The sequence below is a fragment of the Bufo bufo genome, chromosome 2, assembly GCF_905171765.1.
Source record: "Bufo bufo chromosome 2, aBufBuf1.1, whole genome shotgun sequence".
NCBI lineage: Eukaryota > Metazoa > Chordata > Amphibia > Anura > Bufonidae > Bufo > Bufo bufo.
The window spans coordinates 478,254,875-478,275,744 of NC_053390.1; the positions used below are offsets into that span (position 1 = coordinate 478,254,875).

Below are 20,870 nucleotides of genomic sequence, written 5' to 3' on the forward strand. Positions count from 1 at the left end.
GCCAGCAGCTATCAAATAACCAATGAAATGTTTGTAAATAGCGTCTGATATACCTGCTACCTGCTCCTCTGGTGATCCCTTTTGCTTGGATCGACCACCAGAGGACACAGGCAGCTCTGTAAGTAGCACCAATCACCACACACACACATTAAATTTCCCCCTGTCACTTATTAACCCCTTATTAACCCCTGATTACCCCCCTGTCATTGATCACCCCCTGTAAGGGTCCCTTATCACCGCCAGTTACTTAGCTACTTGTTAGGTAGTTAGCGCCCAGCCCACAGCACCGCAGTCACTGATTAGTCGCTGATTAGCGTCATCGCTTTCGCTAATCAGCACTAGTACTATATAGTATCTGTAAGTGATCAAGACTAATCGCAATCAGATCTATATCAGTACATTAGGGTCACCTTAAGCTCTACAAAAAACGCAGTGTTCGCCCGATCAGGCCTGATCTTGTGCGCACACTTGCGTTCAGTCCGCCCCACCGCAGTGACAGAATTTCTTTTTTTCTGATCACTGCAAAAACACCGTAAAATCGCTTCAGTGCTATAAAGATCACTTTTGAGCTTTCTGGATCTTTATTAGCGATCGTAGCTTTACTTCGCAAGCACTCCTTTTTACTAGGCAGGTGTGCTCTTTTTCCTTGGTAGTCTCAGAGGAATACCCCCTAAATTTAGTTAGCCCAAAATGTCAAAGGGGTATTCCGCTGAAGAGGCCTACAGGATTCTGGCCCTGATGGATGAAAGCGATGGGGATGCCTCACCCGCTGAATCCAGTGGTTCAGAATATGAACCTGTAGACAGCAGTGGCACTCTAACCGCTAGTGAAGATGACGAGGTTGAGGTCCCTGCTATGGTCAGGCGTACCCGACCCCATGTCAGTGTTCAGCATACCCCGCGTGATGAGCCTCATTTGCAGCAGAGTGGTGCTAGCGCTGATCTTTTTTATGGTGCGGCATACACCAGCAGCGCAGCACATCCTGGACCTTCTACCAGCACTGCCGTATTCCCTGGTGAAGTGGGGAGCACCAGAAGGGCAGTTCAAGCTGGTACGGTGGCACGTGCAGTAACTCCACCGTCGCAGCCACCACGTTCACAGGCCCGTAGAGCCCCTAGTCTCCCAGAGGTGCTGGCAAACCCAAATTGGCAATCCCCTGCTTCCGCCGCACCCATATTGCACCCTTTCAACACCCAGTCTGGAGTTCGCGTGGAGACAGCTCATTTTGGATCGGCCCTTGAGTTTTTTGAGCTGTTCTTCACCGCGGATCTCTATGACTTAGTTGTGGCAGAAACCAACCGCTACGCCACACAGTTTATAACCACCAATCCGGAAAGCTTCTATGGCCAGCCTTTCCGGTGGAAACCAGTCACAGTTTCCGAATTTAAAATATTTTTGGGCCTTATCCTCAGCATGGGTCTAACAAAAAAAAAATGTATTGCGGTCCTATTGGTCTAAAGACCCAATACATTACATGCCCATGTTCTCTGATGCTATGTCCAGGACATGTTTTGAGGTCATCATGCGCTTTATGCATTTCACTGACAATAAAACTTGTCATCCAAGAGGCCACCCTGCTTATGACCGCCTCCACAAAATTCGGCCCCTCATAGACCGTTTGTCATCCAGGTTTGCAGATGTGTATACCCCCAATCAGAACATCTGCATAGACTAGTCCCTTGTACATTTTGGTATGGGGTCTAACTGTATAAGCTCTGTGAAAGGGCCACAGGCTATACATATCGTTTTAGAATCTGAGGGAAGAAACTCAAAACTGGAGCCGGTCGGATGCCCTGACTACCTGGGGTGCAGTGGCAAGATTGTCTGGGACTTGGTGTCACCCTTACTCCACAAGGGGTACCACTTATACGTGGACAATTTTTACACAAGCGTGGCCCTCTTTCGGCACCCACATCTAGTCGGAATTCAATGCTGTGGCACCGCGTGACCTAGTCGACGGGGCTTCCCCCAACGGCTCGTTAATACCTGACTTGCACGGGGGGAGAGGGCTGCCTTGTGTGACCAAGAACTGCTCGCGGTGAAGTGGAGGGACAAGAGGGACGTTTACCTTCTGTCCACCATTCACACAGACACGACAGTACAAATTGAAAGGGCAACTGGAGTCATTGAGAAACCCCTCTCTGTCCACGACTATAACCTTCACATGGGAGGGGTGGACTTCAATGACCAGATGTTGGCTCCCTATTTAGTGACCCGCCGCACCAGACGCTGGTATAAGAAGGTGTCTGTTTATTTAATTCAATTGGCTCTGTATAATAGTTTTGTTCTCTACTGTAAGGCTGGGAAAACGGGATCCTTCCTAAAATTCCAGGAAGAACTAAATTGACAACTTTGTATAAAAAATGGAAAAAGTTGTCAATTTGTCAAAAATGACACCTTTTTCCATTTTTTTTATACAAAGTTGTCAATTTACGGCAATACCACATGTGACATTTTTTTGCAGCCTAGGTGCACAAAGGGGCCCAAATTCCAATGAGTACCTTTAGGATTTCACAGGGCATTTTTTACGCATTTGAATTCCAAACTACTTCTCACGCTTTAGAGCCCCTAAAATCCCAGGGCAGTATAAATACCCCACAAGTGACCCCATTTTGGAAAGAAGACACCCCAAGGTATTCCATGAGGGGCATGGCGAGTTCATGTAAAATTTTATTTTTTGTCACAAGTTAGTGGAATATGAGACTTTGTAAGAAAAAAATAATAATAATAATTTTCCGCTAACTTGTGCCAAAAAAAAAAAAAATCTTCTATGAACTCACCATGCCCCTCATGGAATACCTTGGGGTGTCTTCTTTCCAAAATTGGGTCACTTGTGGGGTATTTATACTGCCCTGGCATTTTAGGGGCCCTAAAGCATGAAGTAGTTTGGAATCCAAATGCGTAAAAAATGCCCTGTGAAATCCTAAAGGTACTCATTGGAATTTGGGCCCCTTTGTGCACCTAGGCTGCAAAAAAGTGTCACACATGTGGCATCGACGTACTCAGAAGAAGTAGGGCAATGTGTTTTGGGGTGTATTTTTACATATACCCATGCTGGGTGAGAGAAATATCTCTGTAAATGACAACTTTTTACATTTTTTTATACAAAGTTGTCAATTTACAGAGATATTTCTCACACACAGTATGGGTATATGTAAAAATACACCCCAAAGCACATTGCCCTACTTCTTCTGAGTACGGCGATACCACATGTGTGACACTTTTTTGCAGCCTAGGTGCGTAAAGGGGCCAAAAGTCCAACAAGTACCTTTAGGCTTTACAGGGTTGCTCACAATTTAGCCCCGCCCAAAATGCCATAACAGTAAACACACCCCACAAATGACCCCATTTCGGAAGGTAGACACCCCAAGGTATTCACTGAGGGGCATAGTGAGTCCGTGGGAGATTTTTTATTTTTTTTGCCAGAAGTTAGCAGAAATGGAAACTTTATTTATTTATTTTTTTCCTCAGAAAGTGTCATTTTCCGCTAACTTGTGAAAAAAAATTAAATCATACATGAACTCACCATGCCCCTCCGTAAATACTTTGGGGTGTCTTCTTTCTAAAATGGGGTCATTTGGGGGGTATTTATACTATCCTGGCATTCTAGCACCTCAAGAAACATGACAGGTGCTCAGAAAGTCAGAAAATTCACATTTTTGTACCATAGTTTGTAAACGCTATAACTTTTGCGCAAACCAATAAACATACACTTATTGGATTTTTTTTTATCAAAGACATGTAGCACAATAAATTCGGACACAAACTTGTATAGAAATGTAATTATATTTGAAAAATTTAACCAGAGAAAGTTAAAAATACACTTTTTTTGAGAAAATTGCGGTCTATTTTGATATCAGAAAATCAAAAAATCTCAGCAGCAATCAAATACCACCAAAAGAAAGCTGTATTTGTGAGAAGAAAAGGAGGTAAAATTCATTTGGGTGCCAAGTTGCATGACCGAGCAATAAACCGTTAAAATTGTGAAGTGCCGATTTGTAAAAAAAAGCCTGGTCACTAGAGGGGTATAAACCTGTGGTCCTTAAGTGGTTAAAGTGAATGGGGACGTGTGCTGTCCGTGGAGAACATGTACAGCAGACGTCCGTGGAACACTGACGTGTGAATGAGGCTTAGCTTGAGGGGTGTAGTTTCTAAAATGGGATCATTTATGCTTGGTTTCTATTATGTAAGCCCCATAAATTGACTTCAGACCTGAACCGGTCCTTAAAAAGTGGGTTTTAGAAATTATCTTAAAAATTTTAACAATTGCTTCTAAAATTCTAAGCCTTTTAACATCCTAAAAAATAAAATGACATTTACAAAATGATGCCAACATAAAGTAGAATGTTAAGTAATACATTTTATTTTATCACTTGGCTTGGATAAGTTAAAGGGATTCTGTCACCTCGTTTTAGGTTATAGAGCTGCGGACATGCACGGTTAGATCGCCGCTAGCATGTCCGCAATATACCTGTCCTATAGGGCTATGTGCTTTTATTTAGTTTAAAAAATGATTTTAGAGATATGTAAATGACCCTGGTAAGGAGCCCAAGGGGCTGTACTAACCTTCTTAGTGCCCAGCCATGCCCCCCTGTGAAGGAGCCCAGCACCGCCTGCGTCCTCCCTATCTCCTCCTTTCTTCACAGTTAGATTGCCGTAATCTCGCGATGCGCGAGATCGCGCATGCGCAGTTCCTTCCCTGAGGCTGATGCCAGCACAGGGAAGGAACACTATACCGGCACTGCGCATACGCAAGCTCGCGCTTGGCAAGATTACGGCAATCTAACTGTGAAGAAAGGAGGAGATTCGGAGGACACAAGCGGTGCTGGGCTCCTTCACAGGGGGGCGTGGCTGGGCACCAAGAAGGTTAGTACAGCCCCCTGGGCTCCTTACCAGGGTAATTTACATATCTCTAAAATCATTATTTAAAACTAAATAAAAGCACACAGCCCTATAGGGCAGGTAGGTATATTGCGGACATGCTAGCGGAGATCTAGCCGTGCATGTCCGCAGCTCTATAACCTAAAACGAGGTGACAGGATCCCTTTAAAGTGTCTCAAAATTGTTACCACAATTTCTTATTCCCTTCCAACCGACTTCTGGTTTTGGCTTAAAAAGCTGCACCAAAAATGCTATGTGCCACACCACCCTCAAAGTCAAAATCATATGTTATTACCAGTTACTAATTATTGACTATATTAAAATGTCCCTTATTGTGAGAAGTATGGCATTCCTTTTAAAAGGGAATCTTATACTATGCTACTCTCTACAGCAGGGATGCTCAACCTGTGGCCCTCCAGCTGTTGTAAAACTACAACTCCCATGATGCCCTTCTGTAGGATGATAGCTGTAGGCTGTCAGGGAATGATGGGAGTTGTAGTTTTGCAACAGCTGGAGGGCCGCAGGTTGAGCATGCCTGCTCTACAGCAAGTTCTCAAGGGGTTTGTGCACTGAAGCATTTAGGAACCCTTTCTAGGATTTGCATTAGTATGGACTCTTTGCGGGGCAACTGTGAGGGAACGCCATTGAGTACCAAGATAAAAATTACTTATACTGATCCAGCGTCTTTATCTGTCCAGCCTTTACAATAATTTAGGGAAGATGGTCGGGTTTGATGGTGACAAATTTTCTTTAACTACATGCTCCAATTCCTTTTTTCCTTTCTTATAGAATAATTTTCCAGCTAGCAGCCCAGAGAGACTTCAAGACCTCAAATCTACTGTTGATTTACTTACCAGTATCACATTCTTCAGAATGAAGGTGAGAAAAATCATTTAAAAGGTCTGTGAAACTAATATAAATGTATCCCGCACAACAAATATTGCTGTTATATCATAAAATTCCACCTGTGATACCAATGCAAGATTGGTTGTGGATGTACAGTATATTTCCTCAAGATTCCTTTCCTACAGTATGTGTAATAGCAGGTGAGGTAATTAATTAACACAGAGGGTGAATACTTAAAGGAAATGTATCATCAGAAAATTACCTTTTGTTCAAATCATGTTTTATGTTTAACATATTTTTAAAGAATTTATGTTATTTTTAATTTTCCATGTCAATATCTAAATTTAAACAAAGACCATACAATCCTGCAGTTTTTGCACTGGCCACTAAGCTTAATAATCAGTGCCACTTCTTGGTCTGTACAAATCACTTTACTGCAGTTACCTGCTTATACCGTAGGACAGTCTGATCCTGCCTATAATAGTATCACCTCTGTGTATAGATACGTAAGACATGATCCACCATTCACAATATATGATTGTCAAAGCTTATCTATTTGTTTCTTGTACCATGACCTCTGCACAGGTCACAGAACAATCTTTCATAGAAGTAAACAAGGTCTCCTCCTGATCAGCCATGGGACTGCTGTAAAGCAATTTTCTTAATGCTTTCTAAATGCTGTTATGAACAACTCAGGCAAGATGACAGCCCCCATAATCATTTTCAGGAAATAGAATAAATAGATCTGCAATCAGAAAATAAAAAGATATTAGAAAAAAGTATGTGTTGCTGGATTTAACTGGCAGGTAAAATCTTTGGTGACACATTTCCTTTAAGGCTAGTTTCACACTAGCCCATCCAGTAAAAAGGCTTATAGCCCGCACTACCAATCTCCTTAATGGATATCCTAAGATTTGTGGTTCCATAATGTCCATGAGTGCTCAGTCAGGGCTAGCCTTAGGTGTTCAGGCGCCCTGTGCGAGCTAATCTTGTGCCCCCTTCCCCCCCCCCCGGTTCACCTAAACGTACACAAAGAGGAAAACGATCTTTGTAACAAACATATTTTTTTTTATTACAGATAATTTAAGTGCAAGTGCAAACAAGTACAATCATACCCAGTGTCACCTATAGCCAGTCTCCTGCCCCCCTTAATCATACCCTGTCACCTTTACCCAGTCCCCTGCCCTTCTTAATCATAACCAGTGTCACCCTTACCCAGTCCCCTGCCCCCTCAATTAGACCCTGCCCCCCTAAATTAAGGGTGACAGACACTGGGTATGATTAAGGCGGCAGGGGACTGCATAAGGGTGACACTGGGTATGATTAAGGGGCAGGGGACTGGGTAAAGGTGACATGGTATGATTAAGGGGGGCAGGGGACTGGCTATGGGTGACACTGGGTATGATAAAGGGGCAGGGGACTGGGTAAAGGTGACACTGGGTATGATAAAGGGGCAGGGGACTGGGTAAAGGTGACAGGGTATGATTAAGGGGGGCAGGGGACTGGCTCTGGGTGACACTGGGTATGATTAAGGGGGGCAGGGGACTGGGCAAAGGTGACATGGTATGATTAAGGGGGGCAAGAGACTGGCTATGGGTGACACTGGGTATGATTAAGGGCCTTATAATGTGCCAGTTAAAAGGGACTCCCATAATGCCCCCCCCATAATGTGCCAGTAAGTGTCCCCATAGATGCCCCCCCATCATGTGCCAGTATAAAGTGCCTCTCTCCTCCCCCCACATGTCCCAGTATCATAGTGCCATCTCGCCCCCCAATATGCCAGTATCATAGTGCCATCTCCCCCCCAATGTGCCAGTATCAAGTGCCTCTCTCCTTCCCACCCCCTATGTGCCAGTATCATAGTGCCAAACCCCCCCATGTGCCAGTATCAAGTGCCTCTCTCCTCCCCCATGTCCCAGTATCCTAGTGCCTTCTCGCCCCCCCCCCCAAAAGTGCCAGTATCAAGTGCCTCTCTCCTTCCCACCCCCCATGTGCCAGTATCAAGTGCCAAACCCCCCATGTGCCAGTATCAAGTGCCTCTCTCCCCCCCCCCCCATGTCCCAGTATCATGGTGCCATCTCCCCCCAAAAGTGTCAGTATCAAGTGCCTTTCCCCCATGTCCCAGTATCTTGGTGCCCTCTCCCTCCCCAAAAGTGCCAGTATCAAGTGCCTCTCCTTCCCACCCACCCCCCATGTGCCAGTATCATAGTGCCAGTATCAAGTGCCTCTCTCCTAAATGTGCCAGTATCATAGTGCCATCTCCTCCCCAATGTGCCAGTATTAAGTGCCTCGCTCCCTCCCCATATGTGCCAGTATCATAGCGCCATCTCCCCCTCCCAATGTACCAGTATCAAGTGCCTCTCTCCTTCCCACCCCCCATGTGCCAGTATCATAGTGCCAACCCCCCCCATGCGCCAGTATCAAGTGCCTCTCTCCTTACCCCATGTCCCAGTTTCATAGTGCCAACCCCCCATGTGCCAGTATCAGGTGCCAACCCCCCCATGTGCCAGTATCAAGTGCCTCTCTCCTCCCCCCATGTCCCAGTATCATAGTGCCATCTCGCCCCCCCCCCCAAAAGTGCCAGTATCAAGTGCCAGTATCAAGTGCCTCTCTCCTTCCCACCCCCATGTGCCAGTATCATAGTTCCAACCCCCCATCTGCCAGTATCAAGTGCCAAACCCCCCCATGTGCCAGTATCAAGTGCCTCTCTCCTCCCCCCATGTCCCAGTATCATAGTGCCACCCCCCCCCCAAAAGTGCCAGTATCAAGTGCCTCTCTCCTTCCCCCCATGTGCCAGTATCATAGTGCCATCTCCGCCCCCAATGTGCCAGTATCAAGTGACTCTCTCCTTCCCGCCCACCCCCCATGTGGCAGCATCATAGTGCCATCTCACCCCAATGTGCCAGTATTAAGTGCCTCTCTCCTTCCCACCCCCCCATATGTGCCAGTATCATAGTGCCATCTCCCCCTCCCAATGTGCCAGTATCAAGTGCCTCTCTCCTTACCACCCACCCCCCCATATGTGCCAGTATCATAGTGCCATCTCCCCCCTCCCAATGTGCCAGTATCAAGTGCCTCTCTCCTTACCACCCACCCCCCCATGTGCCAGTATCAGTGCCAACCCCCCCCCCATATGTCCCAGTATTAAGTACCTCTCTCCTTCCCCCCCCCATGTGCCAGTATCAGGCACCAACCCCCCTCCCCCATGTTCCAGTATCAAGTGCCTCCCGCTCCTCCCATATGGCAGTAACATTCGAGTATAAAAACAAAAACAAAAAAAAACACTTGTCCATATATGGAGTCAGTGCTTGTGTATTCTAATTTAGCCTGTATTTCAGAAAAGTTTCTGCTGGGACTCAAACCCACGACCTTCTGTATTAGAGGCAAGGCACTTAACCACACAGCTATAAGAGCTGCATAGCCACTGACTGAAAAAATACTTCTACTGTAGACTCGTTTATAGCTTTGATAGCTAGTGTACATCCATACACATGCCAGCTGCCCCAGCGCACTCAGCTCTGCTATATCTCTATATATAGTAGCTGCCCCAGCACACCCAGATCTGCTACATCTATACACATGACAGCTGCCCCAGCACACTCAGCTCTGAACGGATACAAGCGTTTGCATTATAGGTGCGGATCCGTCTGTGAAGATACCAGACGGATCAGCACCTAACGCAGGTGTGAAAGTAGCCGAAGCTGTAGAAGCCAGTGTCAGGCAGCTGTTGCCAAGGCCAATAAGATAATGGTTTGCATCAAAAGAAGCATAGATGCCTGTGATAAGAACATAGTCCTACCACTTTACAAATAACTAGTGAGACAACACATGGAATAATGTGTACAGTTCTGGGCAGGGGCGGACAGAGACAGCAGAGGGCACCTGTGCAATATACCTGCCCCCCCCCCCCACCCAAACCACACATACAAATATAAATATATACGTGTAAATAAAAAACCTCTTGTGAATATGGGTCAATATGTTTACAGTATGTATATATATTTTTTTCATTCTAGGTCATGCCTCTAACACAACCACTCCCCTTAATGCCCCCACATAGTAATTATTCCCCCTTTGTACCTGCACATAGTAGTAATGCCCACACTGTGCCCCTTCACAGTAGCTATGCCCAGATATGCTCCCTTCACAGTAGTTATGCCCAGAGATGCCTACTTCACAGCAATTAAGCCCAGATCTGTGCCCATTTCACAGTAGCTATGCCCAGATATGTGCCCCCTGCACAGTAGATATGCCAGATAGGTGCCCCCTTCACAGTAGTTATGCCCAGATATGTGCCTTGAATAGGGTTGAGCGAACCTGAACTGTAAAGTTTGGGTTCGTACCGAACTTTAGGATTTTTGGAACCCAGAACCGAACCCGACCATTTCAGTAAAAGTTCGGGTTCGGTGATTTCTCTGCGCTTTTTGAAAGGCTGCAGAGCAGCCAATCAACAAGAGTTTAACTATGTGCCCTTAGAAGCCATCACAGCCATGCCTACTAATGGCATGGCTGTGATTGGCCAGTGTAGCATGTGACCCAACCTCTATGTAAGCTGGAGTCACGTAGCGCTGCACGTCACTCTGCTGTGCTTAGAGGATGCTGCTGGTGATTTCAGGGAGAGAATAGGAGAGAATCTTTGCTCAAAACGTGAATCTAACTCAGCGATTTACATACATTGTGTTGTGTGGGTGCAGGGCACACATTTTTTATCCAGCCCTGAGCCCAGTGACCGAAAAAAAATAACTTTTATAAGTCAGTTAGGTGGGCGGCGGTGGCGGCCATTTTATGCAAGCTCAGTGCACCAGCACTGCATCTGAGCTTTTGGGACATTGAAATCCAAGCATTAAAAACAGCACAAATCATTTTTTTTTTTTTTAAATCCTTTTTTTTGGGGGGCAATTTACAACATCTAGTGCATTTGCAGGCTTAGTCAGTGTGCAATTTAAGCTAGAAATACAGGGAGTGCAGAATTATTAGGCAAGTTGTATTTTTGAGGATTAATTTTATTATTGAACAACAACCATGTTCTCATCGAACCCAAAAAACTCATTAATATCAAAGCTGAATATTTTTGGAAGTAGTTTTTAGTTTGTTTTTAGTTTTAGCTATTTTAGGGAATATCTGTGTGTGCAGGTGACTATTACTGTGCATAATTATTAGGCAACTTAACAAAAAACAAATATATACCCATTTCAATTATTTATTTTTACCAGTGAAACCAATATAACATCTCAACATTCACAAATATACATTTCTGACATTTAAAAACAAAACAAAAACAAATCAGTGCCCAATATAGCCACCTTTCTTTGCAAGGACACTCAAAAGCCTGCCATCCATGGATTCTGTCAGTGTTTTGATCTGTTCACCATCAACATTGCGTGCAGCAGCAACCACAGCCTCCCAGACACTGTTCAGAGAGGTGTACTGTTTTCCCTCCTTGTAAATCTCACATTTGATGATGGACCACAGGTTCTCAATGGGGTTCAGATCAGGTGAACAAGGAGGCCATGTCATTAGATTTTCTTCTTTTATACCCTTTCTTGCCAGCCACGCTGTGGAGTACTTGGACGCGTGTGATGGAGCATTGTCCTGCATGAAAATCATGTTTTTCTTGAAGGATGCAGACTTCTTCCTGTACCACTGCTTGAAGAAGGTGTCTTCCAGAAACTGGCAGTAGGACTGGGAGTTGAGCTTGACTCCATCCTCAACCCGAAAAGGCCCCACAAGCTCATCTTTGATGATACCAGCCCAAACCAGTACTCCACCTCCACCTTGCTGGCGTCTAAGTCGGACTGGAGCTCTCTGCCCTTTACCAATCCAGCCACGGGCCCATCCATCTGGCCCATCAAGACTCACTCTCATTTCATCAGTCCATAAAACCTTAGAAAAATCAGTCTTGAGATATTTCTTGGCCCAGTCTTGACGTTTCAGCTTGTGTGTCTTGTTCAGTGGTGGTCGTCTTTCAGCCTTTCTTACCATGGCCATGTCTCTGAGTATTGCACACCTTGTGCTTTTGGGCACTCCAGTGATGTTGCAGCTCTGAAATATGGCCAAACGGGTGGCAAGTGGCATCTTGGCAGCTGCACGCTTGACTTTTCTCAGTTCATGGGCAGTTATTTTGCGCCTTGGTTTTTCCACACGCTTCTTGCGACCCTGTTGACTATTTTGAATGAAACACTTGATTGTTCGATGATCACGCTTCAGAAGCTTTGCAATTTTAAGAGTGCTGCATCCCTCTGCAAGATATCTCACTATTTTTGACTTTTCTGAGCCTGTCAAGTCCTTCTTTTGACCCATTTTGCCAAAGGAAAGGAAGTTGCCTAATAATTATGCACACCTAATATAGGGTGTTGATGTCATTAGACCACACCCCTTCTCATTACAGAGATGCACATCACCTAATATGCTTAATTGGTAGTAGGCTTTCGAGCCTATACAGCTTGGAGTAAGACAACATGCATAAAGAGGATGATGTGGTCAAAATACTCATTTGCCTAATAATTCTGCACTCCCTGTACAGCCATCATTTTCTGCCAAAAAACACTTTTCCAGATCTGCAAGTGTTAAATTCAAGTTTAATATATACAACTTTCATATTCTGTTACAAAAAAAACAAACACTTTTTTGGCAATATACAACATCTGGATTAGTCATTGTGCAATTTAAGCCATAATTTTCTTGTTTTTTAAAACCCTTAGTGACCAAGCACATTTTTAAAAAATTGCATTCCAAGAGCTAGAACTTTTTTGTTTTTTCATAAATGTACTTGTAAGAGGTCTTATTTTTTGCAGGACAAGTTATAGTTTTTAATACACCATTTTAAGTACATGTAATGATTGATTAAAGCCAGCCGTTTAGTTAAAACCCCCTTTGTTTACGTCAGTAAAAACACGTATGGGTGGTCACTAAGGGGTTAAAAACACACTTTTTTGCCAGATTCCACAATTTTTCTGGCCTTGCAGCATCAGCACGTGTGAAATTCCAGGGTTATATACTTCTCTCAAATTCTGTTATTAAACAAACACCCATTTGGGCAAAAAAAAAAATTGTTGGCAGCCTTTGCTGCAGATGTCATTGTGAGATACCGCCTTTACATACTGTCTTTTTATTCAGTTATTGGGAATAAAGCCATTTTGGGCACAATTCTTTGATAGCGTCCTAGTGTGGATCAGAGCGTGTGAGATACACCCTTTAAATACAGGGGTTCTATTCAGGTATTTCAAATACAGCCATTTTGGGCAAACAGATTTCATTGAGGCCTAGTCTGGTTCAGGGCGTGTGAGATACACACAGGAGTTCTATTCAGTTATATGAAATACAGCCATTTGGTGCACAAATCTTTAATTGAGGCCTAGTGTGGGTCAGGCCGTGTGAGATACACGCTGTATATACAGGGCTTATATTCTATTAATAAAACACCCTTTTTGGGGCAAAATACACAATTTTTCAGGCCTTGCAGCATCAGCACGTTTGAAATTCTAGGGTTATATACTGCTGTCATATTCAGTTATTAAACTAACACCCGTTTTGGCAAAAAAAAGTTTATTTTGCAGCCTTTGCTGCATATGTCATTGTGAGATACATCTGTAAAGAATAAATCAAGGCAACTGGACGTACTGTAGATTTCTTGAAAACGTTTCAGTCGTTCTTCGAACAAGCTTTCCCTATTCTGAGTGACTGTACAAGAATTCTCTGGGAATAAATATGTAACTGAATCAACATCTAGTAATTATACCCAGCATGGGGTCAGAGGTCATTATACTGTCACAGCCAGACAGCTGAGAAGCGCTCACAGGAGCTTCTCAGATCCTCCTCCTTGAATTTCTTTGTTTTGGTTTAGTTTCTCATCTCGTTAGTCTATCTCAGCTGTCATGCAGTCAGACTGATCGCTACCCTTTAAGTTCCTCCCCATAATGCAGTAGTGTGCGGCTGATACAACTTCCTGGAGTGTGTGTGCATGCTGTTCCCAGTTCCCAGTTCCCAGTTCCCAGTCCTCAGTCCTCAGTCGTCTGCAGATAAGTGCTGTTTATGTATTTATGTTTTTGTCTTTTCTGGATCCAGGTGACCCTGACTCCCTCCGTGTCAGTGTAGGGAGCCGGTGGTCGTGTCCCTTCACTATTGTAGGGTCTTCAGGTAATAGATAGCCGAGGAACGTGGATATGCGGCCATCCACCTTTGGAGTGTTCGCATAGGCTGAGCAGTGAGGGAGAGCGGCAGGTCTATTGCAGGGGTCTCCCTTTGTTCCTTAGTTGTGGATCCAGAGAGACATTGTTTATATGGTATTGTCTTGTTTCCTGTACACCATCCGTGACATTATCAGCCGCCAAAACCGTCTCAAGCATGGATCCGGTTTCACTTTTGGCTGAACGCCTCCAGGGTCTTTCATTGGAGGTAGCTGATCTCCGTAGGATTTTTTCTCAGTTTCAAGTGACCGGTTCAGCTTGCGTTCATGGAGTTTGTGCTGAGCCCAAGATCTCGCTCCCGGATACGTTCTCTGGGGGTAGTGAGAATTTTGTGCGTTTTAAAGAGGCTTGCAAACTCCATTTTCGCCTTCTTCCCCATTCTTCTGGTGATGAAGAACGGAAGGTGGTGGATCATTGTATCGCTGCTCAGGGGTAACGCTCAGTCTTGGGCCTTTTCGCTACCGGAGGGGGCACGTCCCCTCCGCTCAGTGGATGAATTCTTTTTAGCCCTGGGTCAGATATATGATGATCCGGATCGTATTGGTCTGGCTGAGTCTAGACTACGTCTGTTATGCCAGGGTAAACAATCCGCAGAGATATACTGCTCCGAATTTCGGAGATGGGCAGCTGATACTGGTTGGAATGATGCTGCACTCCGAAGTCAATTTTGCCATGGTCTTTCAGAGGGATTGAAAGATGCATTTTCCTTTCATGAGAGGCCTATCTCCTTGGACTCTGCTATGTCTCAGGCCGTTCGTATTGACAGGCGTCTTAGAGAGAGACGAGAGATCTCTCCTTCCTGTCCTACTCAGTCTCGGAACAGTGCAGCGGTCTCATTCTGTGCGCAGGAGTCTCAGTCGCTGTCAGCCCCTTCTGAGCAGGAGCCCATGCAGCTGGGGTTGATTGCCTCTGACAATAGAAGATTCAGCCCGCATGGGAGGGTTTGTTTTTGTTGTGGAGGTATAAATCATTTGGCAAATGTTTGTCCCTCAAGGAGATTCAGGCAGTTTTCTGGGAGTAATAAAGAGACAAAAAGGAAAAAATCTTTTAAAAATGTTCTGTCTGTTACTATTGGCAGGGTTGAGGCGGAAATTGAAGGTTTTCCGTTTGCTTGTAGTTCCCGTTTTGTCCTGCCTGCTAGGGTGGCGCTAGAGAGCAAGAGCATTTTTTGTGAGATTTTTGTGGATAGTGGAGCAGCTGTCAACCTCATTGATAATCAATTTGCAATAACTCATGGTTTCCAGGTATGCACTTTGGGAAGGGATATTCCTGTTTTTGCTATTGATTCAGCTCCACTTTCTCAGAAATCATTAAAGGGCATAGTTCACAATATCCGTTTAATTGTGAGTGATGCTCATGTTGAGGATGTGTCATGTTTCGTCCTTAGCGGTTTGCCTACTCCTCTAGTGTTGGGGCTACCCTGGCTCACTAAACATAACCCCACCATTGATTGGCAAAATAAATGGTTGGAGTAACTTTTGCAGAGAGAATTGCCTCATAACATCTGTTTCTGAGGTTTCTACTAAGACTGTACCACCTTTCCTCTCTGAATTTTTGGATGTCTTCTCTGAGAGTGGAGTTCAGGGTTTGCCTCCGCACAGGGAGTATGATTGCCCTATTAATCTCATCCCAGGCGCCAAGCTGCCTAAATCTCGTTTATACAATCTCTCCCAACCTGAGAGGGTCGCTATGCGGGCTTATATCTCTGAGAGTTTGAGAAAAGGACACATACGACCCTCGAAGTCACCTGTTGCCGCTGGTTTTTTCTTTGTTAAGAAAAAAGATGGTTCTTTAAGACCTTGTCTGGATTTCAGGGAGCTGAACAGTATCACTATTCGTGATCCTTATCCGCTTCCTCTGATCCCGGACCTGTTTAACCAGGTTGTTGGGGCTAAAGTCTTTTCCAAATTAGACCTAAGAGGGACATACAACCTGGTTAGGGTCAGAGAAGGAGACGAATGGAAGACGGCTTTCAATACCCCTGAGGGCCATTTTGAGAATTTGGTTATGCCTTTTGGTTTGATGAATGCCCCAGCCGTTTTTCAGCATTTCGTCAACAGCATTTTTTATCATTTAATGGGAAAATTTGTATTAGTGTATTTGGATGACATTTTGATTTTTTCTCCTGATTTCAAGACTCATAAGGAACACTTACGTCAGGTCTTGCTCATTCTGCGGGAGAATAAATTATATGCGAAACTGGAAAAATGTGTGTTTGCGGTTCCAGAAATCCAATTTCTAGGGTTTCTTGTCTCCGCTTCTGGTTTTCGCATGGACCCCGAGAAGGTCCGCGCTGTGCTTGAGTGGAAGCTTCCTGAGAACCAGAAGGCACTGATGCGTTTTTTGGGCTTTGCCAATTATTACAGGAAATTTATTTTGAATTATTCCTCTGTTGTTAAACCACTCACTGATATGACCAGAAAGGGGGTAGATTTTTCTTCCTGGTCGGTAGAGGCGCGTAAGGCCTTTTCTAATATCAAGGAGAGTTTTGCTTCCGCCCCCATCCTAGTACAACCTGATATTTCGTTACCCTTCATAGTTGAGGTTGATGCTTCTGAGGTAGGGGTGGGTGCGGTCTTGTCTCAGGGTTCCTCTCCTGCCAAATGGCAACCGTGTGCCTTTTTCTCAAAGAAACTCTCCTCCGCAGAGAGAAATTATGATGTGGGAGATAGGGAATTGTTGGCCATCAAGTTGGCTTTTGAGGAATGGCGCCATTGGCTAGAGGGAGCCAGACACCCTATTACCGTGTTTACTGACCATAAAAATCTGGCCTATTTGGAGTCAGCCAAGCGTCTGAACCCGAGACAGGCCAGATGGTCTTTGTTCTTTTCAAGGTTTAATTTTGTTGTTACGTTCCGCCCTGGGGTTAAGAATGTGAAGGCAGATGCCCTGTCACGTTGTTTTCCAGGAGGTGGGAATTTTGGGGTCCCATTTTGGCTGAAGGTGTGGTGGTCTCTGCTCTTTTTCCTGAATTGGAGGCAGAGGTGCAGGCAGCCCAGTCAGAAGCTCCTGATCTTTGTCCTCCTGGGAGGTTGTTTGTGCCTCTCGCTTTGAGACACAAGATTTTTAAAGAACACCACGACACGGTCCTTGCTGGGCACCCGGGGGCAAGAGCCACACTGGATCTCATCACTCGGAGATTCTGGTGGCCTGCGCTTCGTAAGTCGGTTGAGGGTTTTGTGGCAGCTTGCGAGACTTGCGCTCGTGCCAAGGTCCCTCATTCACGGCCATCAGGTCCTCTCCTTCCTTTGCCCATTCCTTCCCGTCCTTGGACACATCTGTCCATGGACTTCATAACGGACTTGCCTCGTTCCTCGGGGAAGTCTGTGATTCTGGTGGTGGTGGACCGTTTTAGCAAAATGGTGCATTTTATCCCTTTCCCTGGTTTGCCCAATGCTAAGACGCTGGCGCAGGCATTTATTGACCACATTGTCAAATTGCATGGGATTCCTTCAGACATAGTCTCTGATAGGGGCCCGCAGTTTGTTTCCAGATTCTGGAAGGCTTTCTGTTCTCGCTTGGGGGTTCGGTTGTCATTCTCTTCTGCTTTCCATCCGCAGTCGAATGGCCAGACAGAGCGCGTCAATCAGAATCTGGAGACATATCTGCGCTGTTTTGTGGCGGAGAATCAGGAGGATTGGTGTTCTTTTTTGTCCCTTGCTGAGTTTGCTTTAAATAACCGTCGTCAGGAGTCCTCTGATAAGTCACCATTTTTTGGTGCATATGGGTTTCATCCGCAGTTTGGGACTTTCTCAGGAGAGGGCTCTTCTGGTTTGCCTGATGAGGACAGATTCTCCTCGTCTTTGTCATCTATTTGGCAAAAGATTCAGGATAATCTAAAGAGCATGAGTGAGAGATATAAGCGTGTGGCGGATAAGAGACGTGTGCCTGGTCCGGACCTGAATGTTGGTGATCTGGTGTGGTTGTCTACCAAGAATATCAAATTGAAGGTTCCCTCCTGGAAGTTGGGTCCTAGGTTTATTGGGCCTTACAAGATCCTGTCTGTCATCAATCCTGTTGCCTACCGTCTTGATCTTCCTCAGACTTGGAAGATCCATAATGTTTTTCATAAGTCCTTATTGAAACCTTATGTTCAACCTATTGTACCCTCGCCTTTGCCTCCTCCTCCGATTATGGTTGATGGAAATCTTGAATTTCAGGTCTCTAGGATTGTGGATTCTCGTCTTGTCCGCGGTTCCCTCCAGTACCTCGTTCATTGGGAGGGTTATGGTCCTGAGGAGAGGATGTGGGTCCCAGTGACGGACATTAAGGCCTCTCGTCTCATCAGGGCTTTCCATAGGTCCCATCCTGAGAAGGTGGGCCCTGAGTGTTCGGAGTCCACTCATAGAGGGAGGGGTACTGTCACAGCCAGACAGCTGAGAAGCGCTCACAGGAGCTTCTCAGATCCTCCTCCTTGAATTTCTTTGTTTTGGTTTAGTTTCTCATCTCGTTAGTCTATCTCAGCTGTCATGCAGTCAGACTGATCGCTACCCTTTAAGTTCCTCCCCATAATGCAGTAGTGTGCGGCTGATACAACTTCCTGGAGTGTGTGTGCATGCTGTTCCCAGTTCCCAGTCCTCAGTCCTCAGTCGTCTGCAGATAAGTGCTGTTTTGTATTTATATTTTTGTCTTTTCTGGATCCAGGTGACCCTGACTCCCTCCGTGTCAGTGTAGGGAGCCGGTGGTCGTGTCCCTTCACTATTGTAGGGTCTTCAGGTAATAGATAGCCGAGGAACGTGTATATGCGGCCATCCACCTTTGGGGTGTTCGCATAGGCTGAGCAGTGAGGGAGAGCGGCAGCTCTATTAAAGGGGTCTCCCTTTGTTCCTTAGTTGTGGATCCAGAGAGACATTGTTTATATGGTATTGTCTTGTTTCCTGTACACCATCCGTGACATATACCCAGCATGGGGTCAAAGGTGTTGATTCCATTATCCTAATTGGAGTCAGTAGGTGATAAAGACTTCCCAGAAAAAGGTGTCAAGACAGCATTGTATGTGGCAGACAGTAGATGTCTAACCCCCCGCCTCTATTTAAGCTTGGCTTCTCCATTTTTACGTAGATGGCCTCCTTCACACCTTGTTTGTACCAATCGGCCTCCTTATCCAAAACACGTACTTGACTGTCTTCAAAGGTGTGACCTGTTTATTTTAGATGTAAGTACACGGCTGAATCTTGACCAGAGGTTTTGGCTCGTCTATGCTGTGCCATACGCTGATGTAGTTGTTGTTTTGTTTCGCCGATATACAGTTCTGAGCATTCCTCATTGCACTGGACTGCGTACACAATGTTGTCCATCTTGTGTTTAGGCGTTGGGTCTTTGGAGTGAACCAGTTGTTGCCTCCAGTGTGTTGCTGGGTTTAAAGCAGACAGGGATGTGATGTTTATTAAAAATCCTTTTGAGTTTCTCAGACACCCCAGCTACATATGGGATAACCATATTCTTGCGTCTGTCATGCTTCTCACCCTCACTGGTAGTCTTGGTGCTCTTTCTTCTCCTTCCTTCTGTTTTGACAAAGGCCCAAACTGGATACCCACAAGTTTTAAGTGCCCCTCTGAGGTGTTTTAATTCCTTGGCCTCTGTGCTGGTGGGGATTTTCTCTGCCCGATGGTGTAGAGTCTGGATGACTCCCAGTTTGTGGTCTAGAGGATGGTGGGAATCAAATAGCAGGTACTGGTCTGTGTGTGTTTGTTTTCGATAGACCTCTATTCCCAGCTTCCTTCCCTCTTCCACTGTTATAAGACAGTCCAGAAACGCCAGTTTGTTGTTCTGCATATCTTCCCGCGTGAAATTGATGTTATGATCCACTGAGTTGATGTGGTCGGTGAAAGCCTGTAACTCTTGTTTATGAATTTTAACCCAAGTGTCATCCACATATCTGAACCAATGACTCGGTGTAACTCCCTTGAAAGTGGTCAGGGCTTTCCTTTCTACTTCCTCCATATACAGGTTCGCTACAATAGGTGAGACTGGCGATCCCATAGCCCAGCCATGTTTTTGCTTGTAGAACTTGTCCTTATACTTGAAGTAGGCGGTACTCAGACAAAAGGTCCAGTAAGGCACACACTTGGTCTGAGCTAAGTTCTGTTCTGTAGCCTAAGGTGTTGTCTAGTAGCAACTGTTTCCTGACTGTTTTAATTGCCTCTGTAGTGGGTATGCAGGTGAAGAGGGATGTAACATCATAGGAGACCATTGTTTCTTCTGTGCCCAATACCAAGTTCTGGATTTTGGTGGTGAAATCCTGAGAGTTCTGTATGTGATGCTGTGTGTTTCCAACCAAGGGCGCTAGGATCCTGGCTAAGTATTTTGCCACATTGTAGGTCACAGAGTTGATGCTGCTGATAATTGGCCTGAGAGGGGTCCCATCCTTATGTATCTTAGGAAGTCCATAAATACATGGAGGAGCTTCCCCAGGGTAGAGGCGATTATACATGGCCCGATCAATGATTTTGTCCTTTTCTAGTTGTTGTAGTAGTTCTATAACCTTCTTCTTGTAGCCACTGGTTGGGTCTCGTCTTAGGGCCTCATATATGTTGTTATCATCCAGGAGTGTGGTCACCTTGGCATCGTTGTCAGATGTATTAAGTACAACCGTGCATCTTCCTTTATCCGCAGGCAGGATGGTGATGTTTGTCTTTCTTCAGGGATGTAACCGCCCTCCTTTCTTCTCTAGTCAAGTTTGAAGGAGGTGGTTTGGCACTGGCCAGAGCTGCAGACATTTTAAGGCGAAGTTGTTCAGCCTCACCCTGTGGTACTTTGTTGCTGTGGATTGAGGCTTCAGTGGCTGAAATAATATCAACTATTGGTATGGTTCTTGGTGTGATTGCGAAATTCAACCCTTTTGCAAGGACATCTATCTCAGGCTGGGTGAGAACCCGGTCTGAAAGATTCTGCACCCATTTTGTTTGTTTTGCACTGTCCTCGTTTCCTCCTTTCGCCTCCATGTCAGTTCCTCAC

The 20,870-nt window shown here is 45.3% G+C and overlaps 1 protein-coding gene across 1 annotated transcript in view; it reads left to right on the plus strand.

Moving 5' to 3' along the window:
- LOC120990939 (protein unc-13 homolog A-like) overlaps positions 1-20,870 on the plus strand; it is a 2,175,961-nt gene that overhangs the window by 1,086,785 nt on the left and 1,068,306 nt on the right. Inside the window, exon 24 of the mRNA XM_040419831.1 lies at positions 5,671-5,760. Coding sequence (XP_040275765.1) covers positions 5,671-5,760 — 90 coding nt within the window. The remainder of the gene's footprint in view (positions 1-5,670; positions 5,761-20,870) is intronic.